The sequence below is a fragment of the Myotis myotis genome, unplaced genomic scaffold, assembly GCF_014108235.1.
Source record: "Myotis myotis isolate mMyoMyo1 unplaced genomic scaffold, mMyoMyo1.p scaffold_m19_p_8, whole genome shotgun sequence".
NCBI classification, from domain to species: Eukaryota; Metazoa; Chordata; class Mammalia; order Chiroptera; family Vespertilionidae; genus Myotis; species Myotis myotis.
The window spans coordinates 21,810,126-21,831,289 of NW_023416390.1; the positions used below are offsets into that span (position 1 = coordinate 21,810,126).

Below are 21,164 nucleotides of genomic sequence, written 5' to 3' on the forward strand. Positions count from 1 at the left end.
ATACCTGTTGATTTTAATCCTATCAATTTCTATTCCAAAGGTTAGGGCGTTTCTTATCTCCATACCAGGGAGTAAAGATTATGTAGCTTAAGTGTGATTGTTCGTAGTTAAAATGATTAACTACTCGCCTGGCACTTTAACTTCAGGGAAAAATCCCTACCTGGGGAAACAATCTTTCTCGGAGAGGTGACCTTGGTTAAAACACATAGCGCCAAGAAAGGGAGCAAATATATTAAGAACAGTATGTCATATGTGCCAGGTCCCTTGAAACATATGCTGTGCAGATGTTTCTTCCCTGCAGCGACTGTGTCAAGCAGCAAGGATGGACCGGCTTCCGGCAGAGGGTGTGAAAGAAATAAAGCAGTACTCCTTGTGGCTGAGTCCAAATGACTCAACCTCCCTGAACCTGGGCTACTTTAAGAGGTTTTGAACTAGTGATTTCTAAGGCAGGGGTCCTAAACCTGAACCTGCAGTCCACCCCCGACCCCAACCCAACTGTGAAATTGTGTGTACACATACAACTTTGTGGGGAGGAGAGTTCATAGCTCTCATGAGCTTTTGTAAAAGGTCCATGATGCAAGAAAGGTCATGTTCTCCGTGTGGTCCCTGCCAGACCCAGTAATGCAGGTCGAGCTTCCAGCAGCCTTTTGCATCCATTACCAGGAAGTGCTGGGCAAAGTGTATTTGGTTATCTTAGAAAAGGTGGAAGATAGCAAGCCGGAATGCAAAGGTTGGAAGTGGATGCTTTGGGCAGGGCCAGACCGGAAGTGAAGAAAACCAGAGCCAAATGGGGTTTTAACTTCTAAATGTAAGACTTTATTACATTTCTAGTTATGTCTTTTTATGTGATATACTTGGGACCAAGGACTTAGAGAAGTCCTACTTATACCCTTGAGCTGATTTGGTTTCCACCCCACCTGATAGAGTGACCTTAGAGTGACCCTTGTTCCCCTTCCCATTCCAGCTTGAGGCACTTGGTGTCACGAAGAAAGCAGGCGCTGGCTAGAGAGACGGGGTCTGAGTCTACAGTCCCTCAGTAGGAGTTAAGAACAGAGGGGAAGTCTCCTTCCTCTCAGGCCCTCCCCAGGTTAGCAGAAGGAAAGAACAGTATCTGTCAGACTGGATGGGGTACTCCAAAGCATCCCAACCCAGTCTCTTCTTCCTGGTTACTTCCTGGCCACACACGATCCTATAAACCACCCCATCTCCTGACCATTGCCCCTCACTTTCTGCCTGAGCAGCCTGAGCATGGAAAGCCAGAGATCCCTCTGACAGAGCTCAGAAGCACCAGGGAGGCCCCCCAGGCAGCTTTGGAGAATGGGGACCCAGTGGCTGCAAATGGGCCTGCTCTCTGCCACCACCACAGCCACGAGGAAGCCCAGGGTAGACGCTGCTCTGTACTGGCCCCTGTGCTTGAGTTTGCTGCTGTCTCTCCCTCTCCCTCCCCACCCCCAGCCCAGATAAACAGTATGTACATGCATCAAGAGAGGAGCTGAAGCAGGGGCACCCACAGCACAGATCGCTTCTACCTCCCTGAGCCAGGGAGCCACAGGGTTTGCCAAAGGAATACAGGATAATGGCCTAAGAGTCCAGCAGGCTGGGGACAAACCTCTTTGGCTCTGTTAGGGGTTGAGGGAGGAAACAGCTCCAGCTACCTAGCCCAGAAGCCTATGGCAAAGGTGGGAGGGGGAACCTCATCACCTTGAAGAGTTACGTCTACATCCATATTCCCTTTTAGTTTTAGAAGAGGCTCTTTCATCCCTCCCCACTCTGACCCCAGCAGTTTAGAAGAATTTGGTGCCACATAGTGGGTGGAGGGAAAAGGCACATCTTCAGCCTAGTTCCTGCCAAGTCCATCAAGGGCAAGAGTTAGTCCCCAGTTCCTCCAGCCCCACCAGGTGGTACCCACACATCCACAGCCACAGAGGCTACTCACCCAGGACAGAAAGGAAACTGGGTGTATTACTTTAGGGGAAGGAAAGGCGTCTGTGGCCCAGACCCTGGTCACAGGACCCAGCCCTCTAGAGTTGGGAGAGCCCAAAGTGGAGCGGAACTGGGGGTGCTCTTTAATCACGACTCCCCACCAGCTGCAACACAAAGGTAAAGATGTAGATGATGTCGGTGTAGATCTGCAGGGCGCCAGTGATATAGTCCTCTGGGCTGATGGTGTGCTTCCGGTTCCCCAGGACCAACTGGGTGTCGTAAGCCAGGAACTGTAGGGACAAGCACGAGTGAGATCCCCGGGTACAATGCCAGAACTCGTTTCTGGTCAGCAGATCTGTCCCCAGAGCCTCTGCGCCACGCAGTGTGCTTAGGGGACACATTAATGAGTGGCACAACACATGGCCTCTACTCTGAAGCAGTTCCCAGTCTAGAAAAGGAGAGAGACACGGTCCGCCTGCTGAGTGTTCTGCAGGCAGTGTGGACACGAGAGGGCAGGGGTGCCCAGAAATCAGCGAACCTCTTGACAGGGGAGAGAGGGAAGGGTAGTTGTAGCCACATTCTCTGCCTCCCAAGTAGCCTAAATTCATGCTCCATCCACTCAGTTCCTCCCTTCCCTCCCCTCAGCTCCCCTTCCCAGAGGGGCAGGGCCTTACTCACCAAGGTAAAGCAAATGGCCCCCAGACCAGCATAGACCATATGGAGCCAGTAAATCTGGGGAGAGGGAACAGGGATGGTGTTAGAAATCTTAGCAAAGCACGACCAAGGTGAGCTCTCAGGACCAGCTTCCCTGGGATTCTGGCATCCAAGCGGATAGATCCAGGAAGCTACCTACACAAAAGGACTACCTCTGCCTTCCAGATCCTGGGAGAAATTGAGAATGGTAACAGATTTGGCAGAGAAAACAGCCATCCTCCAGTGGCCATATAAAAACCAATCTCCAAAGTGAGTAAGGTACAGAGGTGTCCATATATTTCTGGGAAAGAGAAGGTGGTTGAATTGCAGCTCTGGGAGGGGCGGGCTCAGGCAAGCACTGGTCAAAGAGCCCCACTGCCGGGGTCCAACCCCAGCAGGTCCAGGGGTCCCCAAAGGTGTGGACGGAGTCGGCGAAGAAGAAGGAATGACACGGAGACAGCGTTCAGTTGATCAGCAGCCTCGCCAGGATCTCTAGCCAGGATCTCCATCCAAGTTCTGGTCTGGATCTCCAGCGAAGTTCTGGTTAGGATCTCCAGCCAGGTTCTGTGTCCATGTTCTCTTGCTAGGTTCTCCAGCCAGGTTCTGTCCAGGTTCTCCAGCCAGGTTCAGTCACCAGGTTCTAGTCAGGTTCTCTTGCCAATTTCTGTAGTCAGGTTCAGTCCAGGATCTTTTGCCATGTTCTCTCCCTAGGTTCTGTCTCTAGGTTCTGAGGCCAGTTTCTGTCCAGGATCTTTTGTCATGTTCTCTCCAGTGAAGTTCTTCTGTCTCTAGAGAACGTTCTGTGTAGGTTCTGTGCCTAGGTTCTGTCTCTCTTGGTTCCGTATTCTAAGTTCTGTGTCTTGCTGTCTTATTACATCTGTATTTATACCAGTTGATTCAATCCTATCAATCTCTATTACAAAGGTTAGGGCGTTTCTTATCTCCATTCCAGGGAGTAAAGATTATGTAGCTTAAGCATGATTGTTCGTAGTTAAAGTGATTAATTACCCACCTGGCACTAGTTAAGAGGTTTTATTCCCTCCCTAACTTCAGGGGAAAATCCCTACCTGGAGACACAACCTTTCTCAGAGACCTTGGTTAAAACACATAGTGCCAAGAAGGTGAGCAAACATATTAAGAACAGTATGCCATATATGCCAGGTCCCTTGAAACAGCAAGCATGGACCGGCTCCCGGCACCCCACCACCTTTCCCCAGCCATAGTCCACCTTCAGGGAATGCTTCTTGCAGCCAATCCTGGAAGGGACGGACTAAAGAAGAGGGTTCGGAGGGAAGCCCCAACCACTTCGATGAACATCAAAGTCAGAGTACCCCAGGCAGCCCTGCTTAGCAGCCTTCCAGGTGCCTGTCCACTGAAGGGCAAGCAGCCCTTCTGTTCACATGCTTCCCCTTCCAGCTCTGTGCTCCCCTCTCTGCCATGGGGCTCCTCTCCCACCACCTCCTAGAACCTGGCCTCAGCTGCCAGATCTCATCCACCACTTCCCATGGGAATTCCGTGATGCTGTCCAAGGCCTCAGGTGTGATGGGTCCCAGGGCCGCCTGTTGCTGAAGAGGAATAACTATACCCTAACTCAAAGGATGGGCCTCAGCACTGGTGCCTCTGCTGGCCAGTCGAGGGTCCTGGGAGCCAACGCCTGCCCAGGGGCCTGTGGGCCTGCTTCGCTCGTTCTACAGAAAGTCTCCCCTGACCACTGGGCTCGCTGACCCCAGCTCTCCCGAGACACTCACGTATTTGAAGGACAGCACGATGGCAGTGACAATCCCAGTCACCATCATCACAATTCCCAGGACACAGAAGAGGCCTGTGCACGAGGTGAAGTCCACCTGCCAGGAATGAAGTTTCTGTCAGACGAGTGTCACAACCAGCAGGCCAGCCAGACTGGCCCTGCCTCCCCCCACCTCCCAGGAGTCCCAGTGCTGCCTTTTGGGGGGCATGGGAGTGACAGTCTAAGGCAGGGGTGGGCAAACTTTTTGACTCGAGGGCCACAATGGGTTCTTAAACTGGACCGGAGGGCCGGAACAAAAGCATGGATGGAGTGTTTGTGTGAACTAATATAAATTTAAAGTTAACATCATTACATAAAAGGGTACGGTCTTTTTTTTTTAGTTTTATTCATTTCAAACAGGCCGGATCCGGCCCGCGGGCCGTAGTTTGCCCACGGCTGGACTAAGGACTGACATAGGGAGCAGTTTTGAAGGTGTAGTAGCTCTGAAGGGAAGGGATTAGGGTCTCTAAGGGAATCCCCAGTCTAGGGGGTCTGGGCTCTCCCAGGCCTGGTTAAGCACCAAGGCTTAAGGGCCAGCTCTGTATAAGAAAGGGGGGTGGAGAGGCCAGGGAGGGACCCCCCAAACCCTCACCTTGGTCTGGAAGCAGAAGATGGTGACTGAAATAGTCACCACAGCAGTGATGATCATTGCGATGATGACAGCTTTGGTTTGATACATACTGAGAGGAAGGAGAGGGAGAGGCCAGAGGTATAAGCCATATGTGACGGACTTCAAAACCACCACTTCCCCCATGCACAGGATTGCCAGCCCAGAGATGCCTGCTCCCCCATAACACACACTTCCCAGAGCACGGTGGTTTGTCCCCGAATGTACCTGGAAATGGTGCCGGTCATGAAGCCCAGGGCAAGAGTCTGAGGGAAGGAGAGAGACAAGAATGAAACACTTATGAGAGGCATGGCCATGGCAGTGTCAGGGCTGAGAGTAAATGTGACTGAGGAGACAGGCGTAAGGATAAGGTGGCGGAGAGAACCAGACACCTTCCACAATGGCATCCCCATCTCTAACCCTCCCTCACACCATCTCCACCTCCCCTCCACGCTTCTAGACTTACAAAGAGGGTCAGCAGGATGATGTTCCATGGGAAACGGCGTCTGAAGGGAAAGAAACCATAATTAAGTGACTCATGGCCAACCAGTTATCAGAGTCCTTTAGCAGAAGGAAGGTCTTGGCCCAGGTGCCTGGAGAATTAGGCCTTGACTGGGGGAGGGGAGGCTGGCTCAGCCTTTGGTACCTGCTCAGGTGTTCTATGCAGGGACAACACAGGGCAATAGGACAGATGTGGACTGTGGGGCCACAAAGACCTGCATTCATTTGAGCTTTTACACTATCTGTGTGACTGGGAAAGTTACTCAGCCTCTCTGAGCCTTGGATTCTTCCTATTTGTTAAATGGTAAAATGTTACATATCTTGCAGGGCTGCTGAAAGAATAATGGCTACATAGCTAAACAGAGCCCACACAGGCAAGGTACTTTGTTGTTTTTTCAAACTGTAAGAGAAAGTTTATTTAGAAGGTTACAGAGGTAGTAGAAGTGAGCCAGCTGGGCTGCATAGGCTCAGGAAACTAGTTATAGATGCAAAAGGGCCCTTGGAGCTTAGGAGAGAAAGGCAAAGATAATGTGCCTGGGGAGGGGGAGAGGGGAGGGGGGAGGGAGGAGGGAAAGGCTGGGGCACCAGGCAAGGTACTATACACACCTGCATGTAGCTGCTATCATCCTCATTACTGCTTGTAAGTCTTCATTCAGCTGCTATAAGGAGTCCCCTTTCTGCCCCAAATATTTGGCCCCACTCCTGCCCCCTGCCATCCCTTCTCTTTGTCTAAGTCTATGGGACTCACCTGGGTCCCTGGCAGCAGGCAAGGGTCAGGTAGGTGGCCAGGAAGACAGCACTGGGGAGAAAGAGACAGGAAGTAGTCCACAGGCCTGGTCAGCACTAGGTCCCTCTTGGCCCCACCTGACAGCACTCACCAGGCCAGCAGGTTGGAAGCCCACAGAGCTGTTTGGAAGTCTGGGGGAAGCTACCTAGTAGGACAAGATTACCCCAGCCAAGGGCACTGTTATGGGAGGTCTGGCCAGGAAGAGGGTGAAGGAGGTCAGAGTAGACAAGCTAACCGACTGTGGGGACCATTTTACTTTATAGGTGTTGCCACCAGTTCCCCACCCCTGCTCTTAGCAGTCTGTGCTGCTGCTGCTCCTCACTGGGTGGCATGCACCCACACTTCCCAACAGAGGTGGCAACGTGAAGGGCCCCGCACAAACAGTATTTGGACCCCTGCTCTGAGAAATCCAGAGTTGTCACCTCCTCTCCCCTTGTCCCGAGCAGAGAGGAACATAGACTCACTAGGATACGTAATAGACAGCCACATTTCTTCTCACAAACTCGCCAACTGGCTTCCTGTGGAGCAAGAGAAGACCCGAGTCACAGCTGTTTCCTCAAATTGCCCACATCCAGCCCTTCTTCCGTCCCTCTGAGTCAGGGGCCCCCCACCCCAGCTCCTGGCAGGTACCCAAGCAGGCCCAGGACCTCAGAGCTCCAAAGAGGGGCGGAGAGGCTTAGAGACTCACACAAAGGTGAAGATGGCGATGATGGCCACTGTGATGAGCAGCTGGACGGAGATGATGCTGTAAACCTGCAACACAGACATGTCAGCATCCCACACCTCTGGCCTCTCCCCAGGAAGCAGCCAGTCCCCAGACCAAGGAGCCCGAAGACTCTCCTCCTCCCCTGACTATTAACTGTGAGGAGGGCCTCCTTCTTAATTTTGAAGGATCCACTCTTTGTTTCCACTCGAGAGCCTGCCCTAACTGCAGCCAGGTGGAGAGGCTGTCTCCAGTATTATCCACATCTCAGAGCTGATCCTCACCTCCAGCTGCTACCTGACACCCCATCCCTGTCTGACATCCAGCCTTAGTTTACTGCTTACTTCCCCTGCCTCACTGCACAGCCAGTGTGGCCCTGCAGTTGCAGCCGTTCAGGCTGATACTGCCAGGTATCTGTCTACTCTGAGCAGGGTGCTATGCACACAGGAGATGGGGAAGGGAGGGTGAGCTACCATCATTTCTGGCTTCCAGTTGCTTACAGCCAAACAGGAGAAAGAAGTCTGGGGAGGACAGAACACTTTGCAGAGTCTGCTGAGATTTTCCCAGACTGAATCTGCCCCTGACCCCAAAACAAGGTCACGGAAAGAGGAGCGAAAGGTTAGGAACAGGGATGAGAAGAGTACAGGGCTAGAGAGAACCTGGAAGGCAGCAGTTATTTCCATGGGAATGAGTCCCCGGGCTAACAGTGCCTCCCTGCCAACCACCCCATTCCCACAGCCCAAGGGGCCCAGGTACACCTGCCTCCCAGCCCACATCTCACCTTTCGAATGAAGGTGTGTCGGACTTTCATGTCATCCCACTCTCCGGCCCCGAAGCTGTCACTCACTGCTCTCTCCTCGGCGTCATAGCCTGGGCCTGGGGACAGATCATATATGACCAACTAGGAACATGTGGCCTCAATCCCAAAGCCTCTGTGACATTATCTCAGAGTCTCGGATATCTCCAGTCAAAAACCAAGTGTTATAACAAACTCCTTGCCCGAGCCAGGTCCTCTAGATGCCCACAGAGTAACCCATCAGCATGCACTGAGGTCTCCTGGGTGAGGGTGCCCAGCCCACACCTGTGTGCTCTGGTGTATAAACACCTGTGGTTGCAGGCACGTGGCCTAGAGTGTCAGCCAGAGGAGCTGTGAGGGTGGGGGCAGAGCAGGGGACTTGATAGGAGGAGGAAAAGGAAGGTAAAAACACTGCACAGCCCTAGCCCACTGGTTAGAATGTCAGCCCACGGACTGAAGGGTCTCAAGTCTGATTCCAGTCAAAGGCATGTACCTTGGTTGGGTTGCAGGCTTGATCCCTGCCGCAGTCAGGGCGTGTGCGGGAGGTAACCAGTCGATGTGTCTCTCTCCTATCCATGTTTCTCTCTCTCTCTGTCTCTCCCCCTCCTCTCACTCCCTTTAAAAATCAATGGAAAAAATATACTCAGATAAGGATTAAAAACAACAGTAGAAAACACAGCACATGTGTGTGCAGGGTGAAGAGTGTGTAGACCAGTGATGGCGAACCTTTTGAGCTCGGCATGTCAGCATTTTGAAAAACCCTAACTTAACTCTGGTGCCGTGTCACATATAGAAATTTTTTGATATTTGCAACCATAGTAAAACAAAGATTTATATTTTTGATATTTATTTTATATATTTAAATGCCATTTAACAAAGAAAAATCAACCAAAAAAATGAGTTCGCGTGTGTCATAGGTTCGCCATCACTGGTGTAGGCCATGATCTACCTCGGGTCAACAAGTAGGACTCAGAGAAAACAGACATGTCAGGGATATATGTTCACAGGACAAGACAGGACTGGAAACGTGACTGACCACTGATATTTGCATGGAGCAGACGAGTGGCCAGATGAGCCTGGGCTGTGCTCCAGGCCACATGGCATTCCTGGAATGCCTGGGGGCTACTTTCAAAGTCCGCGTGTGGGCTGCTCAGGAAAGTCACTGCCTTCTCATCTTATCTCATCTCAAAGACCAAACAGCATTTACTTGCCAGGGTGATTACCAAACATCCAAATGACCTTTGGATGTTTGCAAAAATCATGTTACCTTAAAGGACAAGGATTTAAAAAAAAAAAAAAGTACCTCAGGTTCCAAAGGGAGAGAGGAACTGGGTGGGGTGGTGACCCCTAGTTAGGAACGGCCGCCTAGTAATTAATTACTTCACCCAGCCACTTTCTCTGTGGTGTGTAACTTCCGGTATGTCTTATGGACTCAGACTCCCTGCTGAATAACGGGGCTAACAGGTGGTCCAGGGGAGCTAGGTATGAGTAGGGAGAAAACAAAGATGGGAAATGGAGAGATGAAAAACCCGGTTAACAGGAAGTTGAAAAGGAAGGAAATGAGGTGGCTCGGTGCTGCCAGTGCTCCTTCCACCCACCGCCAGTCACCCTCAGGCACTCACCGTAGTGCATGGGCATCGGGTGCACGGGGGGCATAGGCTGTGGGTAGCCAGCAGGGTGACCATAGCCAGGCTGTGGGTAGGCAGGGTAGGCAGGGTACCCGCCGGGCAGGACAGAAGGCTGCCCATAGCCCCCCTGGGGAGGAGGGTACAGGGGGTTGCGGTCCTCATACGGAGGGGGTGCGCTGGGGTTGGACATGGCCACTCAAGGGCTGAGGGGAGACCCCAGCGGCTGGGACCTGAAATGGAAGACAAGAAAAGCAGTCATGAGTGCCTGAGTCCAGCTCACCCCACCCTAGTCCAGGTGGTCTCTGTGGAAGGAGACTCTCATAGTTTCTCTCAATCATGGGGTGCCATCCTCTGACCATAGGCCATCCTCCCCATCGCCATAGTGCCCTTGGCCCACCAGCTCAGCCCCTGCCCCTCACCTTCACACCAGCTTTCTGCCCACAGCCCTCCCTGTGCAGCATCCTGCCATGGGGGGTGGGGAACAAGAGTCCAGAAGGATCACTGGGCATCAGTGGGGTAGGCGATGAGGAGCAGGGGCCTGGGAACTCCCCTGTGATCACTTAAGAATGCCTTCTAGCCCTGGACAGTGTGGCTCAGCTGGTTGGAGCACTGTCCTGTATACCAATACGTGTCAGGTTCGACTCCCAGTCCGAGCACATATCCAGGTTGCGGGTTTGATCCCCAGGCAGGGAGCGTGTGGGAGACAACAGATAGATGTTTCTCAGATTCATGTTTCTCTCTTTCTCTTTCCCTTTTGTTTTCTCTCCCTCCACCACCGCCCCCCCCCCCTTTTCCTCTCTCTGGAATCAATTTAAAAAATAATAAAGAAAATAAAATTTTTAAAAAAGCTTTCTAGTGACTAGGGAAGAAGCCCGATGGCCCAGCAAAGCCTGGTGAATCACAGGGCCAGCTGGGACCCATTGAAGGGTCAACCCAGCCCCCAAGGCAGCTGGCAGGAGAGTCAGGCCTGAAAGGCAGAGCTGGGGAGGAGCCAAGGCCGATGGTGGGGGAGGAGGCGAGGACAACAAGCTAGCCCTGGTGCTGGAGCCACCAGCCCCAGCGTGGGAGGGCAGAGGGCTATGGACAGTGGCAGGCTGAGTCAGGGGACGCCAGAAGCCTGGGGGAATGGGTGCACAGGGCTGGCCACCAGAGCTGGGAGGCGGCGCAAAAGGGCAGGCCTGAGACAGAACTTTCTGGTTCTTTCAAATAACAGCCTAGGCGTGTCAGATGGGTGTGTAGCAGCCTATGGCTGCCACTGCGCTCTTCATGGCCTTGCCATGGTGCTTACAGGGCCTCAAAGCCCCCGGGGAGGGGGAGACACTTGTTTTGAACCCCAGGGTCTCTAGTGTCCCTGTGATTCTTGCCTGTCTCCCCCAGGGGCAGTGGCTAGCAGGGAAGAGGGAGCCCTAAGGATTCATGCCACAAGGTCCAATCACTACCTTCTGCAGGAGGAAGAACTCCACAGCCAGGGGAAAGCTGAGGACAAGGCCACAAATGCTCGGTTCAGATGAGGGAACCAAGGCTCAGAACAGTGAAGTGATTCCCCATGATCACAGAACTGGCAGGTTAATGGTGCCACCAGAATCTCCGAGGCCTTCAGGGTCCTAGATGTTTGTCTTCTATATTATGCCTGTCTGTCTCTGTCTCTGTCTCTGTCTCTCTCTCTCTCTCCTTGGTTGATTCCTGCATGTGCCATGACGGGGATCGACCCTGCAACCCTGCCATATGGGGATGATGCTCCAACCGAGCTAGCTGGCCAGGGCATATGCTGTGTTCTTTATGCCTCTTACGCCAAGTAAATGTCCCCCAGGACTGGTATTCCCCTCTTAAGTGGCAGAGATTGGGGCTTGCGAAGAGCTAAGAAGGAGGTCCCTGAAAGACCTGGATTAGGAACAAGCCCTGATAGAGTCTGGGCCCCTTAACAGGGCCACCACCTGCCCCTAGCATCCTCCAAGGGGCAGACCTTTAGGATCCCACAGAGAGGAAGCGCCCCCAGATTCAGGTCAGCAGACAGCCTCAGAGCCTCTGCTGGAAGGAAGAGCCGGCTTTTTAGGGCACCTGCACAGTTCAGGGATCAGATAAAGGACTGTCTTATCTCTTCTCTCTTATGACAATTGGGATAATCCAGAGAGAAGAAGGTGGCAGGGAGGGTGGGGAGGCAGTATTGAATTACAGGCCAGGTCTCTAAATGGGTTATTTTGAGGAAAGCTGTTCTCCATCTTCCCAGAGTAAATGGACCAGCACAGCAAGAATGTGTCAGGTCAGAAATAAGAAAGATGTCCCGGCCAGCAAGGGTGTGACACAGCAAACCAGGGCATTGGAAGTGGGGTCTTGTGCAGGTCCTGCACCTGAGCGTAGAGTGGCCTGAGGAGAGTGGAATGAAAGGAACAAGGGAGGACTAAAAACTGGGTGTGCTGAGTTTAAGAAACCGAGATAGTCACTGTTTCTGACAATGTTTTGTTTAGCCCTAGCCAGTCTGGCTCCATGGATGGAGCGCCGGCCTGCGGATTGAAGGTTCATGAGTTCTATTCCAGTCAAGGGCTTGTACCTCAGTTGCAGGCAACCAATAGATGTGTCTCTCTCACATCGATGTTTCTCTCTCTCTCTCTCTAAAAAATCAATGGAAAAATTTCCTCGTGTAAGGATTAACAGCAACAATAACAAAAATGTTTTGTTTATGTAAGAGTGAGAAAATACTCTTAAGTTGTTATATGTGTCTCTTCTTAATAGACTTTTAAAAGAGGAAGAAAGAAAAACTGGGGTCCCCTTTTGTGAGACAAGAGGCTCCTTCACCCTATAACCCTCTATCCATCCCCTTCAAAAATCCCCTTTTAGCCCTAGCCGGGGTTTGGCTCAGTAGATAAAGTGCCGGCCTATGGACTGAAGGGTCCCGGGTTCAATTCCGGTCAAGGGAACATGCCCAGGTTATGGGCTCAATCCCCCGTAGGGGGCATGCAGGAGGCAGCTGATAAATGATTCTCTCTCATCATTGATGTTTCTATCTCTCTCCCTCTCCCTTCCTCTCTGAAGTCAATAAAAATATATAAAATAAATTAGATTAAAAATTATTTTATTGACTTCAGAGAGGAAGGGAGAGGGAGAGATAGAAACATCAGTGATCAGAGAGAATAATTTATCAGTTCCCTCCTGCATGCCCCCTACTAGGGATCAAGCCCACAATCTGGGCATGTGCCCTTGACCGGAATCAAACCTGGGACCTTTCAGTCCACAGGCCAATGCTCTATCCACTGAGCCAAAATGTCTAGGGCAAATATATATATATATATATATTTTAGATCCCCTTTTAACTACACCAAGAGAACAGTGGCCTGTTTGCAGGAAGAGGGATGGGCTTATCTTGTCATTATTGCCCTCATCTCAGCACCCGGGACCATTTGATGTCCACCATCCAGATGGTGGCATATAAGTGAACAGGCTGAACACAGCAGGGGGCACTGTGGTCAGAAGCTCCACAGTGTCACCAGTGTCACCAGTACCCAGTTCTATAGCCTCCTCAGGGTGCTCCTCTGTGAAATGAGCTAAGTGGACCAGACGGTCCCTGACTCATTTCCATCTCTAACAGACTGGAATCCTGAAATTCCCCTGAGAAGCCAGGCTATTCAGTGCCTGCCCTGTACGTGGCCAGCCAGCCACTCCTCCCTCCTTCTTCAAAGCTGAGCCGGACAAACAGGTCCCTGTCCAGACTAAAGGGTGAACCAGGGAGAGCAAGGCCGGCCCTAGATGGGCCACGAGGATCCAGGGTTCCAGCCAGTGCAGAGGGCTGCTGACTCATGAGGACTCCCTCCGCACTCCCGCACTCCCTCTGACTCTTCTGGTTTCAGAGGAATTCACTAGTGGCTCTGCCTGCTGGGGACACAGGAGGTCACAGACCAATTCTCTGGGGCCTCGGCCACCAGCCATGCTCACCAGAGACTGGCACTGACCATTTCACCTCACCATGCCTCAGTTTCTCCAGCTGGAAAATGAGTTTAATATTATATTGAGTTTAATATTAACCCTCCAGAGAGCTGTAAAAATCAAATGAGAAAATACACATAGAACACGCAGAACATTGCCTGACCTCTGATAAACAAGAAATGTTGATTATTTTTAGTTATTATTTCATTAAATCCTCGCAAGAGGCCAACAGGGTAGATAATGTTATTTTCCCTATTTACAAATGAAGGAATAGAGGCTTAGAAGAATTAAGTCACTTGCCCAAGGTTACTTAGCTAGGGTATGAGGAAGTCAAGATTTGAGCTCCAAGACCAACTCCAGAGCCCATGCTCTTAGAGCCCCTGCTCAGAGCCCTCATTCAAACACCTTGTCTGTTCAAACTTCTCATCACTTCTCATAGCTTCTGATCCAAGACCCCCTAATGACAATGGAAGGCTTACAGAGAAAGTGGATTCCAGACCATTCAGCCCCTTCCATATCCCCCAGGACCCCAATCCTATGCAACCACCAGGAGGAAAAGAGGGTAGTCAGGGACAGAGATTCTTACTTGTAAGAGCTGAAATGAAACTCACTCAGCTAGGGTAAGCCCACCCCTCACTTTGCCAACCAGACAGCCATAGCCAGGGAGGCAGAGTGACCTGCTCTTTGTCACAAAGCTGGAGATGGGGTTGGGTGTAGAGGCCTGGGGACAGGAGAGGGAAAGTGTCCAGGCCATCAGGGAGAGGCTGAACTCAGCCACACTCACCTCTGAGCAATGCCAGACTGCACAGCCTCGGCCCAGGGCTGCCAGCACCGGCAGTTCTGAGCCTGCTCCCTGGCTGCTGCCCCACTCTCATGACACCCTGGCCACCTCCTCATTGAACTCAGCTGGGGATGAGGTTTGGGGCTGGCACTGGCCCAGGGAAAGGGGAAGTGGCCAGTATTTACTTTCATGGCTATGACTACAGGTGGGAGCTGGAGAAGAATGTAGAATTGAAAGGGAAGGAAGGGAAATATCTAGAGAGTGAGGATGATTCATGCCCAAAGACTAGGAGCCAGAAATCAGGTCATCTGGAGGGGCTCACAGTCTCCAGGGGCTAAAAAGGACTATTAAGGTTCCCCATTGGAAGCCAGAATTTTCCTAAAACACAGTGAGCATTCAACTCCTACTGGATACACTCCAGTGACAGGGAGCAAGACTGTTCTACTTGCAGGCAGCTTGAATCACTAGAACATTCTTCGTCACAATGCCTATTACCAAGACATTCAGACTCTGTCCTGTCCTTGCCATATTACAGATCTAAGTGCGCTCCCCTCTCTTATGACCCCGATCCCTCATCAGAAAGGAGCCGGCACCTCTCCTTTCTCCTGCAAGACCCCCAGACCCAGCCGGCACAACCGCAGAAGTGGGTGGGCTCAGATGCAGGACTTGCTGGCTGTCAAGGTTTTCAGGTGCAGCGTCAGGAAAGCATCTCCTTCCCCTGGAGTGTGGCCACCATACTCCTAGCCAGTTGAGGCCTAGGCCCAGACTCCCCTGGGGGCATCCGAAGGTTAAGGCTCTGGAATCTGCAGAGAGGCTGGTGCTACTGGGGTTACAGCAAGAGGGTGTGTGTGTGTTGGAAGGAGGGGTGGAAAGGAGCAGCTGACTGGTCCAGGCAGCGTGCCCTCCTCCCTGCCAGGAATGGATGCCCAGAGCCAGAGTGGAAAGAATAGCTCAGAGTGCACATCTCAGGAAACCCCGCCCAGCAGGCCTAGGAGGGCAGCCCCGGCCCACTGCAACCAGGACTCTTACTACAGTCTCTTTTCCTCCCTCTTCCTTTACCTAACCCAACTCCCCCACCCAAGAAAACACGTCACCCTCCTACCCCAGCATATAGCCACCAGGGCAGAGGAGGAGTAAAAAGATACACCCAGGAGTGTCTGGGCATGTCACCAGGCCTGACGCACACAGACCAATGGGCCCAGAATCCACTTATCCTCTGTCTGCCTGGCCCCTGGGATTAATAGGATGACGCTGAGTGGATCTAAAAACTGAAACATCAGAACTGGGTTGGACTTTAGAAATCATCTGGTCATTTGACAGACTAGGAAATCCCAGAGCCAAGAAAGTTCCTGTCCCAGCCCACGACAAGCCCTCTGGGTCATGGGTTTGGAACGTCATTCTCAGCCCTGCCCACTGTCTGAGAACTCAGAGAAACAGAAGGCCGCACACACACCCTGAGGCAGAGCCAGAACAGTCCACTCATTTCCCCAGTTCTCTGTGCCTCCTGCTCAGAAATAGATAAGACTGTCAGCCCATGACTTCCTTCCCAGTCCAGGTCTAACCAGGGCACTCTCTCCAGTCAGAGAGTGAGAGGGGCGGCTCCAGTCTCCAAGCTGCCCTGGAGAGCAGGGAGGACACAGGCATCCACAGCTCCCCCATCACCCTTCGCTGAGGGCAGAATTGTGTCATCAGTGTGGTAATCTCAAAGACCCCAGGCAAGTCAGTGGTCAGAGTGGCCTGGGAGTGCAGTTTAGGGAATGAGGAGGCCATTAAACAGGGAAAGAAGAGAATCACTTACAGTAAGCAGTAAGTGCTGTGTACTTACCACGCAACACTTGGGCACATGGGATACCCACAAGGCCCCTATGAGATGCATATTCTTTTTTTATTGATTTCAGAGAGGGAGAGAGAGAGAGAGAGAGAAGCATCAATGATGAGAGAGAATCACTGTCGGCTGCCTCAGGCACACCCCCTATTGGGGCTCGAGCCGGCAACCCAGCCATGTGCCCTGTCTGGGAATTGAACCATGACCTCCTGGTTCATAGGTCTATGCACTGAGCCACACCAGCTGGGTGAGATGCATATTCTTATTCCCACTCTACAGATGACAAAACTGAAATTAAGAGAAAAACAGATCTAAGGTCCCATAGCAGGTGGACAGCAGAGATGGGTTTGAGCCTAAATCTGATGTCTGATTTTACACCTGCCTAGAGCAGATGCCTCTGAGACACCCCACCAGTCACCTGTGTGATGAGGTCAGCACCCAAGGCCGGCTGAGGTAGAAAAGATCTTTGCTGTTGATACCAGTCCCCTCCCCCTTGTAGAAAGTCCATCCAGGCCAGGGCCCTGGGTTAGGAGGCAGGGAGCTGAGTTCTTGTCCTGGCCCAGGTCCTGTCTCCACTGTGTGAGTCAGGGTAGGCCACTTCACATCCCTGGGCTCAGTTTTCTCATCAGTGAATGAGCACACTGAACCAAAAGATCGAAGTCCATGCCAAGTCTAACAGTTTCTGATTCTGAATGAACTGCCCGAGCAAACCAGAACAGGAGACTTCAGGGCAGATTGACCTACTTCCTGAAGAATCTAGGCTGAGGTCACTATTCATGTTAACTGTTCTGGATGACCATCTACCGAGGCAAAGGCATGTGGCATGTTCTGGGTATGAAGGTGGCCAAAACTTCTCCTCCCCAACTGCCTCTGAACCCTACAGCCAGCATCTCCTAGGGCCTCACTCACCCCAGAACCTGAAGCGAAACAAGGTAGCACTAGAAAAGAAAGACTGAGGCAGAAAGCCAAGAAACCTGGGTTTAAGTTCTGACTATCACTAACTAGTTGTGGGAATCCAAGCAAATGACCTCCCCTACCCTCCTTTTCACCCAGATCAGCCCAGGTGGGGGAGAGGAGGAGGGACTTGTTATGGGGACCAGAGAGTGGAGAGCTAGAATCATCACCCAGGCCTTCCCTGGACTGCTCTAAAGAACACAGCCCAGGAGATGGGAATGGATGAGCTCTGAAAACAGATCAGTCTGAAAAGCAACCCATATCCCCTTTTGGAAATTCACAAGGCACAGTGGCATACCAGGCTGCTGAGAAGTCCTGCAGTGAGCAAACCTGTTCAACTTTTGTTTAACCCAGTGTTCCTTCAAACTTTCTCAAGCCCGAAACATTTTTATCAAAGCACACCTAATGAATAATATTCTATGCGTGCTGAGCAGGCCACCTTTGTTTTACAGATAGACCCAACCTTGAGAATGACTCATGCCCTAACTCCTCATATCTTTACTTTTTTCTTAATGTTTATTTATTGACTTTTTAAAAGTATTTTTTTATTGATTTCAGAGAGGAAGGGAGAAGGAGAAACATCATTGATGAGAGAGAATCATTGATTGGCTGCCTCCTGCACAATCCCCCACCGGGGATGGAGCCCATACCCTGGGCATGTGCCATGGCCTGGAATTGAACTGTGACCTCCTGGTTCATAGGTTGACACTCAACCACCGAGTCACACTGGCTGGGCTATTTATTGATTTTTGAGAAAAGAAGGGAGAGAGAAAGAGGGAGAGAAACATGGATTTGTTGTTCCACTTATTTATGAATTCAGGATCCCTGAATTGGGATCGAACCTGAAACCTTCTCATATCTTTTTTTAAAAATTGAAGTATAAATGACATATAACATTATATAAGTGTCAGGTATACAACATAATAATTCAATATTTATATATACTGCAAAATGGTCACAATAAGTCGTTATCATCCATCACCATACAAACTTACAAAATTTTATTTTTTGTGACAAGAACTTTTAAGATTTACTCAGCAACTTTCAAACATGCACCACAATATTACTGACTAACTCCTCATATCTTAAAACCTCGGCCCTTACATACAGCCTCTCTGAGCAGTCACATTAAGTACCAGGCATGCCCCCTCTCAGAGAGTCAGCTAGCTCAGTGCCAGGATGGGTCCTCTGTGGGGGTCCTTCCTCTCATCCCTCCCCCTCCCTCCAAGCTGCTATTATAATCTCCACAGCAGGATTTACTGCCAAGGCTGGGTGACATCTCCAACTAGCATAGAACCGGGAGGCTGGCATTCCCTGACATCACCTTAATGTAACAAGAAAAAATACAAATCATTACACACAAGAAGGACTCATTCTTATCTTCCTCCCTGCCCACTGTATTGAGTACCCTCTAGGTACCCAGCACTGTGGCCTGTGGACTTCTGGATATCATTTCTACTTCAAAAAAACAAACAAACACACACACACACACACACACACACACACACACACACAAACAAACACAACCAGGGTTTAGCTTAGAATCCCCGAGTCCTAGGGTTGGAAGATTCTGTTAAGGCCATCCCCTCCCAGGCGTTTCCAACAGAATACTCCAGAAAGCCCACATCATTTTGCTAGCGGAGGCCTTCCCAGAGAGCTGTATGAGCTTGAGCTTTCACTCCCTGGCCCTCCCTCTGAGGACACACAAGTGTGTGTCCCTTCTCTGGGGCCTCTGCTCTTTCTAAGGGCCCAGGGTGAAAAGTTGGGGGGATGGAAGTGCTCTGAGGTGGACAGCTTGCAGCTAAGGCCCCCATTCCCATGGGAGGAGACTAAGCTGAGGTGGCTATTACTCAGCCTGACATGAGGTTCTCCCCACACTTAAGGTGTAACCCATCATTACCTCTCTGAGGTGCCCATTTTTACAATGAGGCCCTGAGATCATGGCATAAGGAGACAGTATATCAGGGCCCTTGACACTATGAGGTCCCACCACTTTCTTCTGAGTTACAAACTGGGTCTCTGGGTCCTCATGACTGGAGAGACAGGGAGCGCAGGCATGTGAGAAGGAAGTATGGCTGCCTTTTAGTCCCAGACAAAGCGGCCCCAAGGAAGCACCTCGCTCCCCCTGCCACCACTGGCCAGGCCAAAGGCGCCAGCTTTGAAACCAAAGCTCACCAATGAGATGAATATTTCAGAGCCCCAGAGAACTGGACACCTGAGGGACCTTCCATGACACGTGTGTGGCTCTGACCCTGGTTCCCAGGCCTACCCCCACTTATCCCATGTCCAGGTCCCTCAGACAGAACCCCACAGCTAGAGGCCCCAGTGGGCTGAGTGGGGTAGAGACCCCCCAGGGACAAGAACTGATGCAGAAATCACAAGATCAGGGCCAAGCCTCCCAGCATTCTTCCTCTACTTGCCCTCCCACTGTCCCCTGGCTCCTTCCCCAGTCTCACTTGTTTACCCCTTTTCCATTTTCCTGCTTGCTTTTTACTCTGACCCAAAGAGGACAGGAGAACAATACTGTCCCTGTAGCTTTCTGAACAGCCTGAGGAAGTGGCCGGAAGCAGGCAAGGTGAGACAGAGCCACGGTGACAGAGGTGCCCACTTCCCCACCCACGGACAGGGGCTGCTCGCTATTTCCACCCTGTGGCTTCCCCCACTCACTAGGACTCTTTTACCTGTCTACACCTGGGCTGGCGCAGGGGCAACCTGCGGCCGGGTGGGTCCCGCGCCATCTCGTGCTCCCACCAGCTGAGGGCCATCAGAGCCCTCACTCCGCGCACAGCTGGCCACTCTGGGGATGGCACTGTGGACACGCCCTGTGACAGACACGCGCCAGAAAGAGGGGCACATGATACCCTCAAACCCTGGCCCGCCCGCCGGTGCCCACAACCAGCCGCTCGGCTCCCAAAGATAAACGGGTGGCACCCGCCTGCCCCAGGCGCAAGGGGAAAAGCGAAACTCCAACAGAGAGCGACGGATCCGCGTTCTGGCACCGGCTGCCGGGGCGGGAGCGGCCCGGCCCGCCGCGCACTCCGAGAAAGTTTGGGGGCCCCGGCCTAGCACCGCCCCAGCCCTGACAGTCCCCGCCGGCCCGCAGTCCCCAACTCCGGAGGGCCGCGGCCCCCTGACTTGCCTGGCAGATCCTGACGGTGCGTTCCCGGCCTCCAAGCGTCGCAAGTCTGGCACCACCCGCCCCGGCCTGGGCTGGGCTGGGCTCTGCGCCCCGCCCCGTCGCGTCGGCCCCTGGGGCGGGGTCTCTGGGCGCCGCCAGTGGGGCGCTGGGGTCCGCCCCGGTCCCGCCCACGCCCGGCCTGTGGCCGTGACGAATTCGCTAGTCCTGTATTTTCGAATTTAAAGGCAATACGTGATCACTGATGGAAACTTAAAAACACACAAATACAGGATGAAAGCACTTCATCCCACCCCCTCCCGACTCCCAGCGGGAAGTACTTGCTCTTGGTGCTTCTTTGCCTTTACGTATTTTACTTGTTTTTCTAGAGTGACGTCATATTGCATGATAAGTGTTGTTTATTGATTTTCTTTAATATTTTATCACAAGCATCTTCTTGTTACTAAATATTTTTCAAAAGCAACTTTTAACCCTGGCCGGTGTTGCTCAGTTGGTTGAACGGTGTCGCAGGCACCCAGAGGTCGCTGGTTCCATTCCCAGTCAGCGCACAAGCATGGGTTTCAGGGCTCCATCCCCAGTAGGGGGCGTGCAGGAGGCAGCCGATCAAGGTTTCTCTCTCATGGACGTTTCTTTCTCTCCCTTTCCTTTCCTCGCTCTTTAAAATCAATAAAAACAGATATATATATATATATATTTTTAAGTACACTTTTAATGCTTCAAAGTATTCTATCACATAGCTATGCTGACTTATTCTACAATTAACTACTGAACAATATTCAAATTGTTGCCCATTTTTTCATTATTAGATATAAGTTTGTGATCAACATCTTTGACAATTCTAAGCTTTTAAGCCGAATGCACTTTTTAGGTTTAAAACTTCAAACATTCAACTATAGAGGTGAAACTTAGAATCCATGGGGCCAAGACATTTCCTGCTTGAAATTGATTCAACCAGGAAAGCAGCTGCTAAGAGTCAGAGTCCTGAATTGAGATGTAAATTACTACTGTCAGTGCACACCCTTGGGCTGAGGGATTTGCGTCCCTCTCTCAACCCTCACAGCCACAAACGGAAGAGGCACTATCAGTTTGACCTTAGAGATGAGGAATGGGTTCTGGGAAGTTTAGA

At 51.6% G+C, this 21,164-nt stretch overlaps 2 protein-coding genes across 5 annotated transcripts in view; one reads left to right on the forward strand and one right to left on the reverse strand.

Moving 5' to 3' along the window:
* Positions 1-21,164, forward strand: part of PNKD (PNKD metallo-beta-lactamase domain containing) — a 70,445-nt gene that overhangs the window by 3,444 nt on the left and 45,837 nt on the right. The gene's annotated exons all lie outside the window — the stretch shown is intronic.
* On the reverse strand, positions 789-20,171 carry TMBIM1 (transmembrane BAX inhibitor motif containing 1). 4 transcript variants are annotated; one of them, XM_036320509.1, is made up of 12 exons: positions 20,042-20,171; positions 9,419-9,654; positions 7,782-7,876; positions 6,986-7,050; positions 6,762-6,815; positions 6,259-6,309; positions 5,476-5,515; positions 5,238-5,275; positions 4,995-5,082; positions 4,365-4,460; positions 2,602-2,655; positions 2,067-2,213 (listed from the first exon to the last, which is right to left on the reverse strand). In XM_036320509.1, exons 2-12 carry the CDS (start codon positions 9,612-9,614, stop codon positions 2,067-2,069), a joined length of 924 nt encoding a protein of 307 aa, XP_036176402.1. In that variant the 5' UTR covers positions 9,615-9,654; positions 20,042-20,171. The 4 variants fall into 4 exon arrangements, with proteins under 4 accessions (XP_036176404.1, XP_036176402.1, XP_036176403.1 ...); XM_036320510.1 differs by lacking the exon at positions 20,042-20,171 and adding an exon at positions 19,584-19,720; XM_036320511.1 differs by lacking the exon at positions 20,042-20,171 and having other exon boundaries at positions 789-2,213; positions 9,419-9,614.